This window comes from Zonotrichia albicollis, chromosome 30 (genome assembly GCF_047830755.1).
Source record: "Zonotrichia albicollis isolate bZonAlb1 chromosome 30, bZonAlb1.hap1, whole genome shotgun sequence".
In the NCBI taxonomy this organism is placed as follows: Eukaryota; Metazoa; Chordata; class Aves; order Passeriformes; family Passerellidae; genus Zonotrichia; species Zonotrichia albicollis.
Window position 1 is genome coordinate 4,493,469 of NC_133848.1, and position 18,316 is coordinate 4,511,784.

General features: G+C 59.7%; 2 protein-coding genes across 3 annotated transcripts; one reads left to right on the top strand and one right to left on the bottom strand.

The window, feature by feature from the left end:
• Nucleotides 1-501: 501 nt before the first annotated feature.
• MPZ (myelin protein zero) lies at nucleotides 502-6,651 on the bottom strand. The gene is made up of 6 exons (XM_074529254.1): nucleotides 6,493-6,651; nucleotides 5,010-5,176; nucleotides 3,295-3,508; nucleotides 2,134-2,269; nucleotides 1,410-1,470; nucleotides 502-1,307 (listed from the first exon to the last, which is right to left on the bottom strand). Exons 1-6 carry the CDS (start codon nucleotides 6,548-6,550, stop codon nucleotides 1,227-1,229), a joined length of 717 nt encoding a protein of 238 aa, XP_074385355.1. The 5' UTR covers nucleotides 6,551-6,651; the 3' UTR covers nucleotides 502-1,226.
• Nucleotides 6,652-9,066: 2,415 nt separating this feature from the next.
• On the top strand, nucleotides 9,067-17,628 carry SDHC (succinate dehydrogenase complex subunit C). Of its 2 annotated transcripts, XR_012577327.1 has the most exons (7): nucleotides 9,067-9,175; nucleotides 9,601-9,657; nucleotides 10,041-10,142; nucleotides 11,126-11,187; nucleotides 13,083-13,246; nucleotides 15,629-17,159; nucleotides 17,425-17,628. XR_012577327.1 is itself a non-coding variant. In XM_074529281.1 (6 exons), exons 1-6 carry the CDS (start codon nucleotides 9,156-9,158, stop codon nucleotides 15,731-15,733), a joined length of 510 nt encoding a protein of 169 aa, XP_074385382.1. In that variant the 5' UTR covers nucleotides 9,067-9,155; the 3' UTR covers nucleotides 15,734-17,628. The 2 variants fall into 2 exon arrangements, 1 of the variants encoding a protein (XP_074385382.1); XM_074529281.1 differs by having other exon boundaries at nucleotides 15,629-17,628.
• Nucleotides 17,629-18,316: the final 688 nt, after the last annotated feature.

Sequence of the window (18,316 nt, forward strand, 5' to 3'; positions counted from 1 at the left end):
AGGGTCCACAGCCGGGTTTTGGGGGGCTCGGGGCGGTTCCCAGGGCCCCGCAATGCCGCGCTCCGGTGCAGAAATAGCTCCTTGGAAAGAAAAACAGCGGCGGCGGCCCCAGGGGACACGGCGGGGTCGGGCAGCGCTGACTTATTAGGGAAAGGGACAACGGCACCGGGGGGGCACCGGGGGGGCACCGGGGCCGCTCCCTGCCCGTTCCCGCAATGCTCCGTGCCCCCAAATGCCCCCTCAGCGCCGGGCCGGGGTCTTTGTCCCCTCCCTCCATGAGAAGGTGACAGCCACCCCCTCCGAGGGGACAATGGACAGGATGGGACACCAAAGCCCACCCACCCTTAGCTTTGGCTGTGTTAATTACAGCTTTAATTAAGGGAGGGTGGTGGCATTGGGGACTCTGGGGTGCCACCAGGTCACCCTGCAGGTGTCACCTCCCTGCTGGGGGTGACAGCGATGTCGCCGTGGTGTGGGGACAGTGACAGTGACACGGGGCTCCCGGAGATGTCAGCTTTATTAATGGCACCACGGGGACACGGAGGGGACAGGGACGGGGACAGGGGGTACAAAACGCGTCCGGGGCGGCTCCCCCAGCCCGGCCGCAGCCTCGCCCCCTCCCACGGGGCTCCAGCCGGGTTTGGGGAGGGGTCCCGGGGGTTACGGGGCGCGGGGGTTAATGGGGGGACAAAGGGGACAAAGGGGCCACCCCGCGACGTCATTTGGGCTCGATCGCGGGGAGAGACGAGAAAACGGCCAGAAAAGGAGCGAAATTGGGGGGCACAGAGAAAAAAAACCCCGAATTCAGGGGAGGGGGACACGGCCCCGGGGAGGGGGCAGCGACCCCAACCCCGCGTTCCGGGGCACAAATCCCACCCGGGGCTGGGCAGGGAGCGACCGAGGGTGGCCGGGGCGGGGCGGGGGGAAGGAGCCGCGCTTGTCGCCAGCGCTGTCCCCAAGGCGAAGGGACCCGAGGCGAGGACCACACCCCGCTCCTCGCCGGGGTCCCGGGCGCCGAGGGTCCCTCAGGAGCCCCCCGAGTTGGGTTTGATGATGCTCAGCAGCGCGTTCTTGAGGCTGCCCCGGCTCGGCGAGCGGGCGGCGGGCGGGGCCGCGGCCTGGGGCTCCCCCCGCAGCTCCATCTCGATGGTCATGATGACTTTGGGGGGCCGGGGGTCCCCCGAAGCCCCGGCCGCCCCCGGGGGTCCCTCCCTGCCCGCTAACCGCTATTTCCTATCCTTGCCAGCGCCGCCCTTGCTTTTCTTGGCGCTGCGGCCGTGGTCCAGCATGGCGTAGAGCACGGGGGCCTGCGGGGACAGGGGGGCTTCACCCGCAGCCCCCGGCGAGCCTGGGGACCGGGGGGACAGGGGGGACAGCCCGCCGTGCCCCCCGCCCCGCTCGGCGCTCACCTGCCGGCTGCGCTTGGAGCCCTCCTTGCCCGAGCGCTGCAGCTTCCCCTTCTCCATGGCGCTGAGGGGGGAAAATGGGGGGAAAATGGGGAAAAACGGGGTCGGGATGGTGGGAGTGACCCGCGGGACCCCCGGTGTGGGGGAAAGAGGGGCGAGGGATGGTGGGAGTGCAGCCTCCGGTTTGGGGAGGGGTCGCGGCTCGGGATGATGGAATTGGTGCCCCCCGGTGGCCCCGGTTTGAGGAGGGGTCCCTGTTTGGGGAATGTTCCGATTTTGGGAGGGGTCGCGATTTGGGGAGGGTCCCGGTTTGGGGAGAGGTCCCCATTTAGGGGAGGGGTCCTAATTTGGGGAGGGGTCCTAATTTGGGGAGGGATCCTAATTTGGGGAGGGGTCCCTGTTTGGGGAAAATCCCGATTTTTGGGAGAGGTCTCAGTTTGGGGAGGGTCGCGATATGGGCAGGGGTCCAAGTCTGAGGAAGGGTCCCTATTTGGGGAGGGGTCCCAGTTTGAGGAGGGGTTTCCGGTTTGAGGAAGGGTCCCTGTTTGGGCAGGGGTCCCGATTTGGGGAGGGGTCTCTATTTGGAGCAGGGTCCCTGTTTGGGGAGGGGTCTCTATTTGGGGAGGGGTCCCATTTAAGGAAGGATCCCAATTTGGGGAGGGGTCCCGATTTGGGGAGCAGTCCCCGTTTGGGGCAGGGTCCCAATTTGGGGAGGGGTCCCGCTGACCTGAGCCGCCGCTGCAGAGCCGCCTGGCGCCGCCGCCAGCAGTAGCGGCCGCCGTAACCCAGCGCCACCAGCGCGGCCACCACGAGCAGCGCCCCGGCGATAACGGAGCCCAGCACGACACCGTAACGGGGCGGCACTGCGGGGACAGGGACAGCGTGTCACCCCCGGGACAGCGGGGACACTGCGGGGACAGGGACAGCGTGTCACCCCGGGACAGCGGGGACACTGCGGGGACATTGGCACTGTGTCACCCCCGGGACAGCGGGGACACTGAGGGGACAGGGACAGCGTGTCACCCCCGGGACAGCGGGGACACTGAGGGGACAGTGGCACTGTGTCACCCCCGGGACAGTGGGGACACTGCGGGGACAGGGACAGCGTGTCACCCCCAGGACAGTAGGGACACTGAGGGGACAGGGACAGTGTGTCACCCCCAGGACAGCGGGGACACTGCGGGGACATTGGCACTGTGTCACCCCCGGGACAGCGGGGACACTGCGGGGACAGTGACACCAACACCGTGTCACCTCCCGGCAGTGGGGGACACTGAGGGTACAGTGACACTGCGGGGACATTGGCACTGTGTCACCCCCGAGACAGTGGGGGACACTGAGGGGACAGTGACACCGTAACGGGGCAGCACTGCGGGGACAGCGACAGCGTGTCACACTCCAGCAGCAGGGAGGGGACAGTGGCACAGTGTCACCCTCACCAGTAGAGGATCATGGAGGTGCCACCAGCCCCGTGTTCCTGCCAGCAGTGTAGGTGACATTGGCCCGGTGTCCCCGCCACCAGCAGGGTCAGGGAGGTGACACCAACCCGGTGTCACTGACAGCAGTGCAGGTGACCCCACCTCAGTGTCCCCACTCCCAGGGAGGTGACAGCCGTGTCCCCCCCAGGTGACAGCCGTGTCCCCCCCAGGTGACAACCATGTCTCCCCCCGGTGCCAGCCGTGTCCTCCCCGGTGCCAGCCGTGTCGTACCCCCAGGGAGGTGCCAGCCGTGTCCCCCCGGTGCCAGCCGTGTCCCCCCCGGTGACAGCCATGTCCCCCCAGGTGACAGCCGTGTCCCCCCCAGGGAGGTGACACCCATGTCCCCCCCAGGTGCCAGCCGTGTCCCCCCCGGTGCCAGCCGTGTCCCCAAGGTGCCAGCCGTGTCGCACCTCTCTCCAGCACGTAGAGCGTGACCTGCGAGGATTTGCCCACGATGTCGGGCGGGTTCTTGACGTCGCACGTGAAGGTGCCGTTGTCGCTCGGCTCCAGCCCGTGGATGACGATGGAGCCGTCGCGGCGCCGCGGGTTCCCCGCCCACTCCATGCGCTCCTTGAACGTCCCCACGTCGTCGATGTAGGGCTGGCCCTTGGCGAAGTGGAAGATCTGGGACGGGACAGCGACACCGGGGTCACCCGCGGGGACAGCGACACCGGAGGGACAGGGACACCGGGGTCAGCCGGGGGGACAGGGACACCGAGGTCACACGGGACGACAGGGACATCGATGTGACAGTGACACCGGGGTCAGCCGGGGAAACAGGGACACCGGGGTCACACAGGGTGACAGTGACATCGGGGTCACCTGGGGCAACAGGGACACCGGGGTTATCCGGGGTGGCAGTGACATCGAGGTCACCCAGGTGACAGAGGGGACAGCGGGGCGAGGGGGTGGGAGAGGGATGGAAGTGCCGGTGGTGGCACTGAGGGGGGAGGGTGACACCTGCAGGGTGGGACTGGGACACAGGGACACTGTGGGGACATCCCAGTGCCACCTCAGTGTGATGGGACACGGTGTCACCTGCAGGGTGGGACTGGGACATGAGGACACTGCGGGGACACTGTGGGGACACTGCGGTGTGAGGGGACACGGTGTCACCTCAAGGGAAGCTCTGTCCTCTGGGGCTGGTGCTGAGAACCAGCAGGCGCTGGGGACACCTTGGGGACACTTTGGGGACACCCCGGTGCCACCATGGAGCAAGAAGACACCGTGTCACCCTCAGGGGAGGCTCTGCTGGGATGAGGTGACACCAGGGAGTGATGGGGACAGGATGGGGACAATGGGGATGGGTTGGGGACACTGTGGGGACAATGGAGATGGGTTGAGGACAGCATGGGGACACTGGGGACACCTTGGGGACACCCCAGTGCCACCATGGAGCAAGAAGACACCGTGTCACCCTCAGGGGAGGCTCTGCTGGGATGAGGTGACACCAGGGAGCAGCAGGGATGGGATGGGGACGCTTTGGGGACAATAGGGACAGGTTGGGGACAATGGGGACGGGCTGGGGACACCATGGGGACAATGTGGACACTCTGGGGACACCCCAGTGCCACCACAGCGCAAGAAGACACCAGGGAAGGCTCCACTGGGACGAGGTGACACTGGGGCACAACGGGAACAGGATGGGGACAACGGGGACGGGCTGGGGACAATGGGAATGGGTTGGGGGTTGGGGACACCATGAGGACAACAGGGACATTTTGGGGACACTGTGGGGACACTGGGGACACTTTGGGGACACTTTGGGGACAGGGCAAGAAGACACCAGGGAAGGCTCCACTGGGACGAGGTGACACCGGGGCACAGCGGGAACAGGATGGGGACAACGAGGACGGGCTGGGGACAACGGGGATGGCTTGGGGACAATGGGGACATTTTGGGGACACCATGAGGACAACAGAGACATTTTGGGGACACTGTGGGGACACTGTGGGGACACTCTGGGGACACCCCAGTGCCACCACAGCGCAAGAAGACACCAGGGAAGGCTCCACGGGGACGAGGTGACACCGAGGCACAGCGGGAACAGGATGGGGACAATGGGGACGGCTTGGGGACAACGGGGACATTTTGGGGACAGCGTGGGGACAGCGGTGACACTGACGGAGATGCTGTCGCGGGAGCCATCGGCCTGGAAGTGCCAGGTGATGGAGATGTCCTCCGAGATCCACTCGCTGGACCAGAAGCTGCAGGACAGGGTGACACTGGAGCCCACGGTGCCGTGGACCTCGCGCTGCGTGTACACGTGGATTGGGGACACCGGCGACACCCCTGGTGACACACACAGCGACACACAGTGACGTCACAGCCCCGCCCCCCCCGCGCGGGGCGGGGTCACTGAGCTGCCACCACAGCCCGGAGTGTCACCGAGCTGCCACCACAGCCCGGAGTGTCCCCGAGGTGCCACCACAGCCAGGAGTGTCACCAAGGTGCCACCAAAGGGAGCGCGAGGGCTGCGACGGGACAGCGGGGTGGTGGCACCGCTGTCCCCATGGGTGGCATGAAGGGGACAGCGGGGTGGTGGCACTGCTGTCCCCATGGGTGGCACAGAGGGGACAGCGGGGTGGTGGCATCGCTGTCCCCATGGGTGGCATGAAGGGGACAACGGGGTGGTGGCACTGCTGTCCCCATGGGTGGCACGGAGGGGACAGTGTCCCCGTGGGTGACACGGGCAGGGCTGGGTGTGGCACTCCCCCAGCTGTCCCCCCAGGGAGGTGACAATGGCCGGCATTGTCCTGACAGCCACCCCCGACAATGTCCCCAAGGAGGGGCCACAGCTCGGTGACACCAGCAGGGCTGGGTGTGGCACCCCTGACAATGTCCCCAAGGAGGTGACAACGACCGGGACTGTGCTGGCCGCCACCTCCAGCTGTCCCCAAGGAGGTGACAATGGCAGCCACACCCGTCCCTGTCCCCAGCTTGGTGACAGCTCTGGGACCCTCCTGGCCGCCACCCCCAGCTGTCCCTAGGTTGGTGACAGTGACCAAAACTGTCCTGACCGCCACCCGCCACTGTGTCCAGGTTGGTGCCACCCCCGCTGTCCCCTGCCAGCCGAGGTGACAGTCCCCAAGTCCCCAAGCTCAGGTGACAATCCCCAAGCTCAGGTGACAATCCCCAATGTGCGGTGACAATCCCCAAGCCATGGTGACAGTCCCCAAGTCCCCAAACCATGGTGACAATCCCCAAGATGTGGTGACACTCCCCAAGGCTCAGTGACAGTCCCCAAGTCTTGGTGACACCCCCCAAACCATGGTGACACTCCCCAAGGCTTGATGACAGTCCCCAAACCAAGGTGACACTCCCCAAGCCATGGTGACAATCCCCAAGCTGTGGTGACAATCCCCAAGTCCCCAAACCGCGGTGACAGTCCCCAAGCCAAGATGACAGCCACGGTGACACTCCTCAAGGCTCGGTGACAATCTCCAAACCATGGTGACAGTCCCCAAGCCCCGCGTGTCCCCATGCTGAGGTGACAGTCCCCAAGCCCCGCGTGTCCCCATCCCCAGGGCCACCCCCAAACCTCTCCTGTCCCCCCCACCCCCCTTGCCACCCCCTTTTTGGGGACCGTCCCTTGTCCCCAAGCTCACCCAGCGCCGCCACGAGCCCGGCCACGAGGAGGAGGCGGCGGGTGGCCCTCGGGGACATGGTGGCGGTCGGTGACACGGAGGGGACAGCGGCGGGGACGCGGTTTTAGGGTGGCCCTGTCCCCAAATCCCGGCCAATGGGCGCGGGGGGGCCGGGCCGCGGGGACCCCGCTCAAAGGCGACATTGAGGGACACAGAGGGACACCGAGGGTGGCCCGGGGGACGGGGACACTGGTGGCCTTTGTCCGGCCGCATTCCCGCGAGCCGCGGGGGCGGGGGAGCAGGAATGTGGCCCCGGGGGACAGCGGGGACACGGGGGGACATTGGGGGGATATGGAGGGGACATTGAGGGGATACTGAGGGGACAGCGGGGAGGACATGGGGGAACACGGAGGGGACATTGGGGGGACATGGAGGGGACGGGGGGGGACATTGAGGGGACATGGAGGGGACGGGGGGGGACACGGGGGGGGCACAGTGGGGGGACATGGAGGGGACATTGAGGGGGACATGGAGGGACATGGGTGTGGCATGGGGGGACACTGAGGGGACATTGAGGGGACAGAGTGGGGGACATTGAGGGGACATTGAGGGGATATTGACGGGACAGTGAGGACAGCGTGGGGGACATGGGGGGACACAATGGGGGGACATGGAGGGGACATGGAGGGGATACTGAGGGGACAGCGGGGAGGACAGGGGGGGACATGGGGGGCACAGAGAGGGCACAGAGGGCGGGACATGGAGGGGACACGAGGGGGACATGGGGGGACACTGAGGGGACATGGAGGGGGACAAGGGGTGACAAAGTAGGGGGTCAGGGAGGGGACATTGAGGGGACACTCAGGGGACATGGGGGGGGACACGGGGGTGGCATGGAGGGACATGGAGGGGACATGGGGGAGACAGAGAGGGGACATTGAGGGGATATTGAGGGGACAGCAGGGGGACATGGCGGGACATTGGGGGGGGACAGAGGGAGGGACATGGAGGGATAGAGAGGGGACAGAGTGGGGGACGGGGGGACATTGTGGGGGGGACATGGAGGGGACAGGGGGGGACATGGTGGGGACACAGGGGGACATGGGGGGCACAGAGAGGGACAGAGGGCGGGACATGGGGGGGGACACAATGGGGGGGACACGGGGGTGGCATGGAGGGACGTGGAGGGGACATGGAGGGACATGAGGGGACAGCGGGGACAGAGTGGGGGGGACAAGGGGACGGGGGGCGACATGGGAGGGACACAGAGGGGACATGGGGGGACATTGGGGGGACATTAAGGAACATGGGGGGGACATGGAGGGGGACATGGGGGGACAGAGGGTGGGACATGGTGGGGATAGAGAGGGGACGTAGAGGGGACATGGCGGGGACACGGGGGGGGACACGGGGGGGACACAGGGGGTGGCATGGGGGGGACATGAGGTGGACATGGAGGGGACATGGGGGAACAGAGAGGGGACACGAGGGGGACAAAGGAGACATTGAGGGGACAGCGGGGAGACATGGGGGAGGACATGGGGGGACATGGGGGCGACAGAGAGGGGACATGGAGGGGACAGGGACATGGGGGGGACATGGGGGGGACACGGGGGGGATATGGGGGTGACAGAGAGGGGACATGGAGGGGACAGAGAGAGGAGGTGGGACACAGGGGGACATGGAAGGACAGGGACATGGGGGGGAACAGAGGGGACATTGAGGGGGACGGGGGGGTGACATTGTGGGGGACATTGGGGGACATGGTGGGGGGGACACGGTGCTCGTAGCTGGGGCAGGGCCTGGGGGGTTTGGGGGATTTTGGGGGGTTTGGGGGATTTTCGGGGGTTTGGGGGATTTTAGGGGAAAAACTGCAAAGAGGGGATTGCTCAGGGGGATAATGGAGATCGATAACGGGATTGATAACGGGATTGATAACGGGATTGAAAACAGGGATCAATAACAGGACCGATATCAGTTATCGATCCCAGTGACCTATATCAATGACCAATATCAATATCAGATATAAATACCGATATTAATAACCGATACCGATAACCGATATCGGTTATCAATCCCAGTACCGATATCAATACTGATGCCAATAACCAATATCAGTTATCGCTCCCAGTGACCGATATCAATAACCGATATCAGTTATCGATCCCAGTGACCAATATCAACACCGGTATCAGTACCATCACTAGCAGTATCAATAACCGATATCGGTTATGGATCCCAGTGACCGATATCAATGACCAATATCAATATCAGACATAAATACCGATATCAATCCCGATACCAATAACCGGTATCAGGTATCGATCCCAGTGACCGCTATCAACACTGATATCAGTACCATCACTACCAGTATCAATAACCGATATCAGTTATCGATCCCAGTACCTATATCAATGCCAATATCAATACCGATACCAATAACCGATATCGGTTATCGATCCCACTGACTGATATCAATAACCGAAATCAATTACCGATATCAGTTATCGCTCCCAGTAACCGATAGCAATACCAATATCATTACGAATATCAATACCAGTATCAATGACCGTTATCAATGACCAATATCAACACCGATACCAATAACCGATATCGGTTATCGATCCCGCCCGTTCCCGGAACCGGAACTGCGTCACGGCCATTTCCGGCGCGGCGGCTCCAAGATGGCGGCGCTGGCTCTGAGGTGACTCCGAGGGCCCGGGACAGGCCCGGGGAACATTGGGGGACATTGGGGACACCGAGGGGACACCGGGGGCGGGCCCGGGCCTGGCCTGAGGCGGTGTCTCGGTTCCGGCCCGGGAGCGGCGGGGCCGGGCCAGCTCCGTGTCCCTTCCGTGTCCCTTCAGTGTCCTCTTAGTGCCACCCTCAGTGTCCCCTCAGCGTCCCCTCAGTGTCCCCTCAGTGCCACCTTCAGCGTCCCCTCAGTGTCCCCTCAGCGTCCCCTCAGCGTCCCCTCAGTGTCCCCTCAGTGTCCCCTCAGCGTCCCCTCAGTGCCACCCTCAGCGTCCCTTCAGTGTCCCTTCCGTGTCCCCTCAGTGTCCCCTCGGTGTCCCCTCGGTGTCCCATTTTTTTCTCATTTTTTTCCCCATTTTTTTCTCTCTTTTCCAGGGGTTTGGGGCGGCGCTGCCTCCTGGCCCGGCTGGGGCCCGGTCCCACCCTGCACCAGTGAGAGACTGGGAGGGACTGGGATGGACTGGGATGGGACTGGGATGGGACTGGGATGGACTGGGATGGACTGGGATGGGACTGGGATGGGACTGGGATGGACTGGGATGGGACTGGGATGGACTGGGAGGGACTGGAATGGGACTGGGACCAAGCTGGGATGGACTGGGGATGGACTGGGAGGGACTGGGAAGTGATTTGGGGTTTTTGGGATGGGTTTAGGGGTTTCTTTTTAGGGTGGGTTCAGGGGTTGTTTTGGGGTAGATTTAGGGTTTTTTTTTGGGTGGATTTAGGGGTTTTTGGGGTAGATTTAGGGTTTTTTAGGGTTTTTTGGGTTTTTTTTGGGGTTTTTGGGGTCGGTTCAGTCCCTTTCTCTCCCCCAGGGCCGTCCCCATGGGCACCACGGCCCGGGAGGAGATGAGGAGGTTCTGGGAGAGGAACGAGCGCTCGGGGCGGCCGCTGTCCCCCCATGTCAGCATCTACAAGTGAGAGACACCCCAAAAACAGCCCCAAAACACCCCAAAACCACTCAAACTGCCCCAAAACTGCCCCAAAACCACTCAAACCGCCCCAAAACTGCCCCAAAACACCCCAAAACCATTCAAACCGCCCCAAGACCCCCCAAAACTGCCCCAAAACACCCCAAAATTGCCCCAAAACCACCCCAAAACTGCCCCAAAACCACTCAAACCACCCCAAAACCACCCCAAAACCACCCCAAAACTGCCCCAAAACTGCCCCAAAACACCCCCAAACCACTCAAATCACCCCTAAACCACCCCAAAACTGCCCCAAAGCACCCCAAACCCAGCCAGAGAACCTCAAAAATCACCCTAAAACCACCCTGAAACTGCCCCCAGACCACTCAAACGGCCCCTAAAGCAGCCAGGGAACCCCAAAACTTCCCTAAATCACCCCAACCCATCCCAAAAATTGCCCAAAGCCACCCCAGAAATAGCTGGGAACCCCCAAAATCTCCCTGGAAACTCTCTGAAATCAGCTCAGGAACCCCAGATTCACCCTGAGCACCCTAAAATCACCCCAAGACAGCCCAAATTCCCCCAGATTCCCCCCAAAATCCCCCAAATTCACCTCAGGCCACGCCAAAATGCCCCACATTCACCCCAATCCCCCTCCCCACCCCGTTCCCAGAGTTTTGGGGTGACCCCACCCCATTTCTGTGGGTTTGGGGGTGACCCCAGCCCCATTTCTGTGGGTTTTGGGGTGACCCCACCCCATTCCCAGAGTTTTGGGGTGACCCCAGCCCATTCCCAGGGTTTTGAAGTGACCCCAGCCCCATTCCCAGGGTTTTGGGGTGACCCCAGCCCCATATCTGTAGGTTTTGGGGTCCCCCCCACCCCATTCCTGTGGGTTTTGGGGTGACCCCAGCCCCATTTCTGTGGGTTTTGGGGTGACCCCAGCCCCATTCCCCGGGTTTTGGGGTGACCCCACCCCATTTCTGTTGCAGGTGGTCGCTGCCCATGGCCATGTCCATCACCCACCGTGGCACCGGCGTCGCCCTCAGCCTCGGTGGGTGGCACTGGGGACACTTGGGGACACCTTGGGGACACCCCTGGATTCCCACAGCCCGGATTCCCCCCATTCCCAGCTCAGGGGTTTGCTGGGAATCTTCTGCTTTCTCCAGCCCCCCCAAAATCCCACAAAATTCCCCCCTCTCCCCGCCAAATCCACACCAAATCCACACCAAAATTCCTCCCAAAATCCCCCCAAATTCCCCTCAAAATCCCCCCTAAATTCCCCCCAAAATCCTATAAAATCCCTCAAAACCCCCCCATCCCCTTTCCCCATCCCTGTTTTTTTTCCCCATCCCTCTTTCCATGAATTTTTTCCATTCGAATTTTTCCACCCCTGGGATTTTCTCCACCCCTGAGTTTTTTCCCCTGTTCTCCCTGGTGTGTTCCAGGTGTATCCCTGTTTCCCAGGGATCCATTCCAGGTGTATCCCTGTTTTCCCTGTCCCCATTCCAGGTGCATCCCTGTTTCCCAGGGGTACATTCCAGGTGTATCCCTGTTTTTCCAGGTGTATCCCTGATGTGTTCCATCCTTTTCCAGATATATATCCCTGTGTTTGTTTTCCAGGTGTATCCCTATTTTCCCTGTCCCCATTCCAGGTGTATCCCTGTTTTTCCAGGTGTATCCCTGTTTGTTTTCCAGGTGTATCCCTATTTTCCCTGTCCCCATTCCAGGTGTATCCCTGTCCCAATTCCAGCTGTATCCCTGTTTTTCCAGGTGTATCCCTGTTTTTCCAGGTGTATCCCTGTTTGTCCTGGATTCCTTTTCCAGATGTATCCCTGTTTGTTTCCCAGGTGTTCCCCTGTTCTCCAAGCGTATCCCTGTTTTTACAGGTGTATCCCTGTGTTTGTTTTCCAGGTGTATCCCTATTTTCCCTGTCCCCATTCCAGGTGTATCCCTGTTTGTTTCCCCCTGTTCTCCCTGATGGGCTCCATCCCAATTCCAGGTGTATCCCTGTCCCCATTCCAGGTGTATCCCTGTTTGTTTTCCAGGTGTATCCCTGTTTTTCCAGGTGTATCCCTGTCCCCATTCCAGCTGTATTCCTCTTCTCCCTGCTGTGTTCCCTGCCCATTCCAGGTGTATCCCTGTTTCCAGCTGTATCCCTGTCCCCCCCCAGGTGTATCCCTGACATGTCCCTCCCCTGTCCCCAGGTGTGTCCCTGTCCCTGACAGGTGTATCTGTCCCCAGGTGTGTCCCTGCTGTCCCTGACAGGTGTCTCCCTGTCCCCCCCAGGTGTGTCCCTGCTGTCGCCAGGTGTGTCCCTGTTGTCCCCAGGTGTATCCCTGTCCCTGACAGGTCTATCTGTCCCCAGGTGTGTCCCTGTCCCTGACAGGTGTGTCCCTGTCCCCCCCAGGTGTGTCCCTATTGTCCCCAGGTGTATCCCTGTCCCCAGGTGTGTCCCTGACATGTCCCTCCCCTGTCCCCAGGTGTGTCCCTGTCCCCCCCAGGTGTATCCCTATCCCTGTCCCTGACAGGTGTATCCCTGTCCCTAGGTGTGTCCCTGTCCCTGACATGTCCCTCTCCTGTCCCTCCCCGGTCCCCAGGTGTGTCCCTGTCCCCCCCAGGTGTGTCCCTATTGTCCCCAGGTGTATCCCTGTCCCTGACAGGTGTGTCCCTGTCCCTGACAGGTCTGTCTGTCCCCAGGTGTGTCCCTGTCCCTGACAGATGTGTCCCTATTGTCCCCAGGTGTGTCCCTGTCCCCCCAGATGTATCCCTGTCCCTGACATGTCCCTCCCCTGTCCCCAGGTGTGTCCCTGCTGTCCCTGACAGATGTGTTCCTGTCCCCAACAGGTGTATCCCTGTCCCTGACAGGGGGATACATCTGTCCCTGACAGATGTGTCCCTATTGTCCCCAGGTGTGTCCCTGTCCCTGACAGGTCTATCTGTCCCCAGGTGTGTCCCTGTTCTCGGTGGCCGCGCTGCTGCTCCCTGAGCAGTTCCCCCATTACCTGGCCCAGGTGCGGGCTCTCAGCCTGGGCCCCGCCCTCGTGTGCTCGGCCAAGTTCCTGCTGGCCCTGCCCCTGAGCTACCACACCTGGAACGGCGTCCGCCACCTGGTGAGGGCGCTGCGGGGTCACGCTGGGGACAGCGGTGACAATGGGGTGGCACCGGGGTGGCACCGCTATTTGGGTCACTCTGGGGACAGCGGGTGACAATGGGGTGGCACCGGGCTGTCCCCGCTATTCGGGTTCCTGGGATTGGGGAGGGATTTTGTGGGAATGGCACAAAAGGTTGGGAATGGCTGGAGGGGTTTTATGGAAGATCCCAGTTTGGAACTGGGAATTGTGCACCTGGAATGTCCCTTTGGGGACAGCAGGTGACAATGGGGTGGCACCAGGGTGTGTCCCCCCCTCATCTGGGTCCCTCAGAATTTTGGGAATGGTACAAAAGGTTGGGAATGGCCAGAGAGGTTTTATGGGAAGATCCCAGTGTGGAACTGGGAATTGTGCACCTGGAATGTCCCCTCTGGGGACAGCAGGTGACAATGGGGTGGCACCGGGCTGTCCCCGCTATTCGGGTTCCTGGGATTGGGGAGGAATCTTTGGGAATGGCACAAAAACTTTGGGAGGGGTTTTATGGGAGGATCTGGGAATTGTGCACCTGGAATGTCCCTTTGGGGACAGCGGGTGACAATGGGGTGGCACCAAGGTGTGTCCCCTCACCTGGGTCCCTCAGAATTTTGGGAATGGCACAAAAGGTTGGGAATGGCCGGAGGGGTTTTATGGGAGGATAATCCCAGTGTGGAACTGGGAATTGTGCACCTGGAATGTCCCTTTGGGGACAGCAGGTGACAATGGGGTGGCACCAAGGTGTGTCCCCCCCTCACCTGGGTCCCTCAGAATTTTGGGAATGGCACAAAAGGTTGGGAATGGCCAGAGGGGTTTTATGGGAGCCAATTCCAGTTTGGAACCAGGACTGTGAGGGAAGGGCTGGGTTTACTGGGATTCTGGAATTTTGGGGATTTTGGGAATTGTGGATTTGTGGAATTCCCAGGGAGGGATCGACCCCAGAGCGGCCCCTGGGGTTTGGGGGGGTTCAGGGTTTCCCACATTATGGGGATAATGGGAATAATGGGAATAATGGGAATAATGGGAAAGGAGAGTGGGAATAATGGGGATAATGGGAATAATGGGAATGGGAACTGAGGAGAGTGGGAATAATGGGAATAATGGGAATGGGGAGAGGGGTAGGAATGGGAATAGTGGGAATGATGGGAGTGGGGAGAGTGGGAGTAATGGGAATAGGAGAAGTGGGATTAATGGGAATAATGGGAATAATGGGAATAATGGGAATAACAGGAATGGGGAGAGTGGGATTGGGAATAATGGGAATTGAGGAGAGTGGGATTAATGGGAATAATGGGAATGGAGAAAGTGGGAATAATGGAATAATGGGAATAATGGGAATGGAAGTAGTGGGAATGGGAATGGGGAGAGTGGGAATGGAAATAACGGGAATGGGAACTGGGGAGAGGGGATGGAATGAGGGGAGAAGGGCTGGGAAGGGGGAATGGGAAGGGAGCAGGAACTGGGATGAGAGAGGGTGGGATAACTGGGATAACAGTGGGAAAGGAAAGGGGAGAGGGGATGGGAAAAAGGATGGGAAAAAGGGGATGGAAAAAGGGGGAGAGAAATTGGGAAAAAGGGGGAGAGAAAATGGGAAAAGGGGATGGGAACAGGGAGAGGAAATGGGGAAAGGGGAGAGGGGATGGGAAAGGGGAAAAGAAAAAAAGGGGAGAGAGGATGGAAAAAAGTGGGATAGAAAATGGGGAAAAGGGGCTGGGAACAGGAAGAGAGAATGGGAAAAAGGGGATGGGAACAGGGAAAGGGAATGGGAAAAAAGGGATGGGAACAGGGAGAGGAATTGGGAAAAAGGGGATGGAAATGGGTAGAGGAAATGGGGAAAGGGGAGAGGGAATGGGAAAAAGGGATGGGAACAGGGAAAGGGAATGAGAAAAGGGGATGGGAATGGGGAGAGGAAATGGGGAAAGGGGAGAGGGGATGGGAAAGGGGAAAAGAAAAGGGAGAGAGGATGGAAAAAAGTGGGATAGAAAATGGGGAAAAGGGGCTGGGAATGGGAAAAAGGGGGAGAGGAATTGGGAAAAAGGGGATAGAAATGGGTAGAGGAAATGGGGAAAGGGGAGAGGGGATGGGAAAAAGGGAATGGAAAGGGGGAGAGGGGATGGGAAAGGGGAAAAGAAATGGCAAAAAAGGGGAGAGAGGATGGAAAAAAGGGGGATAGAAAATGGGGAAAAGGGGCTGGGAATGGGGAGTGGGAGCAGGGGAAGCTCCCCAGTTCTGGGGACAGTGTGACACCGCTGTCCCTGCCGTTTTGGGGACAGTGTGACACCGCTGTCCCTGCCGTATTGGGGACAAAGTGACACCGCTGTCCCCCGGCTCGGGGACAAAGTGACACCGCTGTCCCCGCTGTCTCCGCAGGCCTGGGACCTGGGCAAGGGGCTGAAGCTGCCGCAGGTGACGCAGTCGGGGCTGTTGGTGCTGGCCCTGACCGTGCTGTCCTCGGCCGCGCTGGCGGCGCTGTGACGGCCCCGGGGCCTTCCCGGGATCCCAAAATCCCGGAATCCAAAAATCCCGGGAATGCCAGAATCCTGGGAATCCCAAAATCCCGGGAATGCCGGAATCCCGGAATCCCCAGATCCTCAAATCCCAAAATGGAATCCTGGTAATCCCCAAATCCTGGAATCCAAAAATCTTGGAATCCCGGAATTCCGGAAATCCTGGAATCCTGAAATCCCAAATTCCCGGGAATCCCAAAATTCTGGAATCCTGAAATCCTGGGAATCCCAAAATCCCCAAATCCCCGGAATGCCGGAATCCCGGGAATCCCAAAATCCTGGAATCCCAAAATCCCAGGAATCCTGGGAATCCCGAAATCTTGGGAATCCCGAAATCTTGGGAATCCCAAAATGTGGAATCCCAGAGTTCCAGAAATCCTGGAATCCCAAAATCCCCAAATCCTAAGATCTCGGGAATCCCAAAATCCTGAAATCCCAAAATCCCGGGAATACCAAAATCCTGGAATCCCAGAATCCCGAAATCCTTGGAATCCCCAAATCCCGGGAATCCCAAAATCCCAGGATCCCGAAATCCCAAAATTCCGGGAATCCCAAAATCCCGGGAATCCCAAAATCCTGGAATCCCGGAATCCCAAAATCCCAAAATCTCGGGAATCCAGGAATCCTGAAATCCCGGAATCCCAAAATCCTGGGAATCCCGGGAATCCCAAAATCCTGGAATCCCAAAATTCCGGAAATCCCCAAATCCTAAAATCTCGGGAATCCCAAAATTCCGGCATTCCTGGCAATCCCGAAATCCCAGAATACCGAAATCCTGGAATCCCGAAATCTTGGGAATCCCGGGAATCCTGAAATCCTGGGAATCCTGAAATCCCGGCAATCCCAGAATCCTGGAATCCCGGGAATCCCAAAATCCTGGGAATCCCGGGAATCCCAAAATCCTGGGAATCCCGGGAATCCCGGAATCCCGAAATCCCAAATTCCTGGGAATACCAAAATCCTGGAATCCCGAAATCCTGGGAATCCCGGAATCCTGAAATCCCAGAATCTCGGGAATTCGGGAATCCCGCCCCTCCCTCCCATCCCCCTCCCCAAAATCCCGGGATGAGCAGAGCTGCCCCACCCCCCCCATGCCCTCAGTGTCCCCTCAGTGTCCACTCGGTGTCCCCTCAGTGTCCCCTCGGTGTCCCCTCGGTGTCCCCACGTGTCCCCAAGGCCGGGACAATGCGGGATCTGTGTCCCCACGAGTGGGATTGGCACCGGGGTGGCACCACAGCGGCACAAGGAGCTCCATTGAGGCAGCGCCCCACGGGGGTGGGTGACAGGTGACATCTGGGTGCCACCCCCCTGCCACCGCTGGAGCCCTGCGTCCTGTGGGAATTTCATTATTCAGCTCATTTTTGGGGAGAAAAATCCCAATTTTGGAGCCTCCTGCTGTGGTGACAAGTGACATCTCAGTGCCACCCCCCTGCCACCACTGGGGTCCTGGATCCCATGGAAATTTCATTATTCAGCTCATTCTGGGGGCAAAAATCCCAATTTTGGAGCCTCCTGCCAGTGGGGAGCAGTGCCATGGGGGTGACATCTCGGTGCCACCCTGCTGTCACCACTCAGGGTCCTGGATCCCATGGAAATTTCATTATTCAGCCCATTTTGGGGAGAAAAATCCAAATTTTGGAGCCTCCTGTTAATGGGGAGGCAGTGGTGACAAGTGACATCTCAATGCCACCCCTGGTGTCCTCAACCCCATGGAAATTCCATAATTCAGCCCATTTTTGGGGGCAAAAATCCCAATTTTGGAGCCTCCTGCAATGGTGACAAGTGACATCTCAGTGCCACCCCCCTGCCACCACTCAGGGTCCTGGATCCCATGGAAATGTCATTATTCAGCCCATTTTTGGGGGCAAAAATCCCAATTTTGGAGCCTCCTCCACCCCACCCATGGGGGTGACATCTCGGTGCCACCCCTGGTGTCCTCAACCCCATGGGAATTTCATTATTCAGCCCATTTTTGGGGGCAAAAATCCCAATTTTGGAGTTTCCTGCCAATGGGAACATCCTGGTTTTGTGGTGGGGAGGGGTTTGTCATTCCAGCTGTTGTCACTCCAGCTGTTGTCACCCAGCTGTTGTCACCCAGCTGTTGTCACCCAGCTGTTGTCACCTGTCCCCTGGGGAACACAATAAAGCAGCTCTGATCCCTCAGCCAGAAATGGGATTTTCTTCTGGGATTGGGGAATTGCTGCTCCCAAGAGGAGCCCAGCGTGGAAAAATGGGGAAAAAACCCCAAAATTTGCAGTTCCTGGAGGGTTTTGGGGTTGGGTTTTGGGGATTTTTAACTTTTGCAAAGGGGTTTTAGTGGGTTTTGGGGTTGGATTTTTGGGATTTTTTACCGTTAGAAAAGGGGTTTTGGGGGATTTTTAACATTTCCAAAGGGGTTTTGGGGTTGGGTTTTGGGGATTTTTTACCTTTGCAAAGGGGTTTTGGGGGGTTTAGGGGATTTTTAACCTTTCCAAAAGGGTTTTGGGGTTGGATTTAGGGGATATTTAACCTTTAGAAAAGGGCTTTTGGGGGATTTTTAACCTTCCCAAAG

What these genes read in the sequence shown, in the direction of transcription:
- MPZ (XM_074529254.1), bottom strand. Translation starts at nt 6,550, where the DNA reads ATGTCCCCGAGGGCCACCCGCCGCCTCCTCCTCGTGGCCGGGCTCGTG. An exon ending in CGGGCTCGTGGCGGCGCTGG is followed by an intron (nt 5,177 to 6,492) that starts GTGAGCTTGGGG and finishes GTGTGTCACCAG; the next exon opens with GGGTGTCGCCGGTGTCCCCA. An exon ending in GCTCTACGTGCTGGAGAGAG is followed by an intron (nt 2,270 to 3,294) that starts GTGCGACACGGC and finishes CTGTCCCCGCAG; the next exon opens with TGCCGCCCCGTTACGGTGTC.
- SDHC (XM_074529281.1), top strand. Translation starts at nt 9,156, where the DNA reads ATGGCGGCGCTGGCTCTGAG. An exon ending in CCCCATGTCAGCATCTACAA is followed by an intron (nt 10,143 to 11,125) that starts GTGAGAGACACC and finishes TTTCTGTTGCAG; the next exon opens with GTGGTCGCTGCCCATGGCCA. An exon ending in CGGCGTCGCCCTCAGCCTCG is followed by an intron (nt 11,188 to 13,082) that starts GTGGGTGGCACT and finishes ATCTGTCCCCAG; the next exon opens with GTGTGTCCCTGTTCTCGGTG.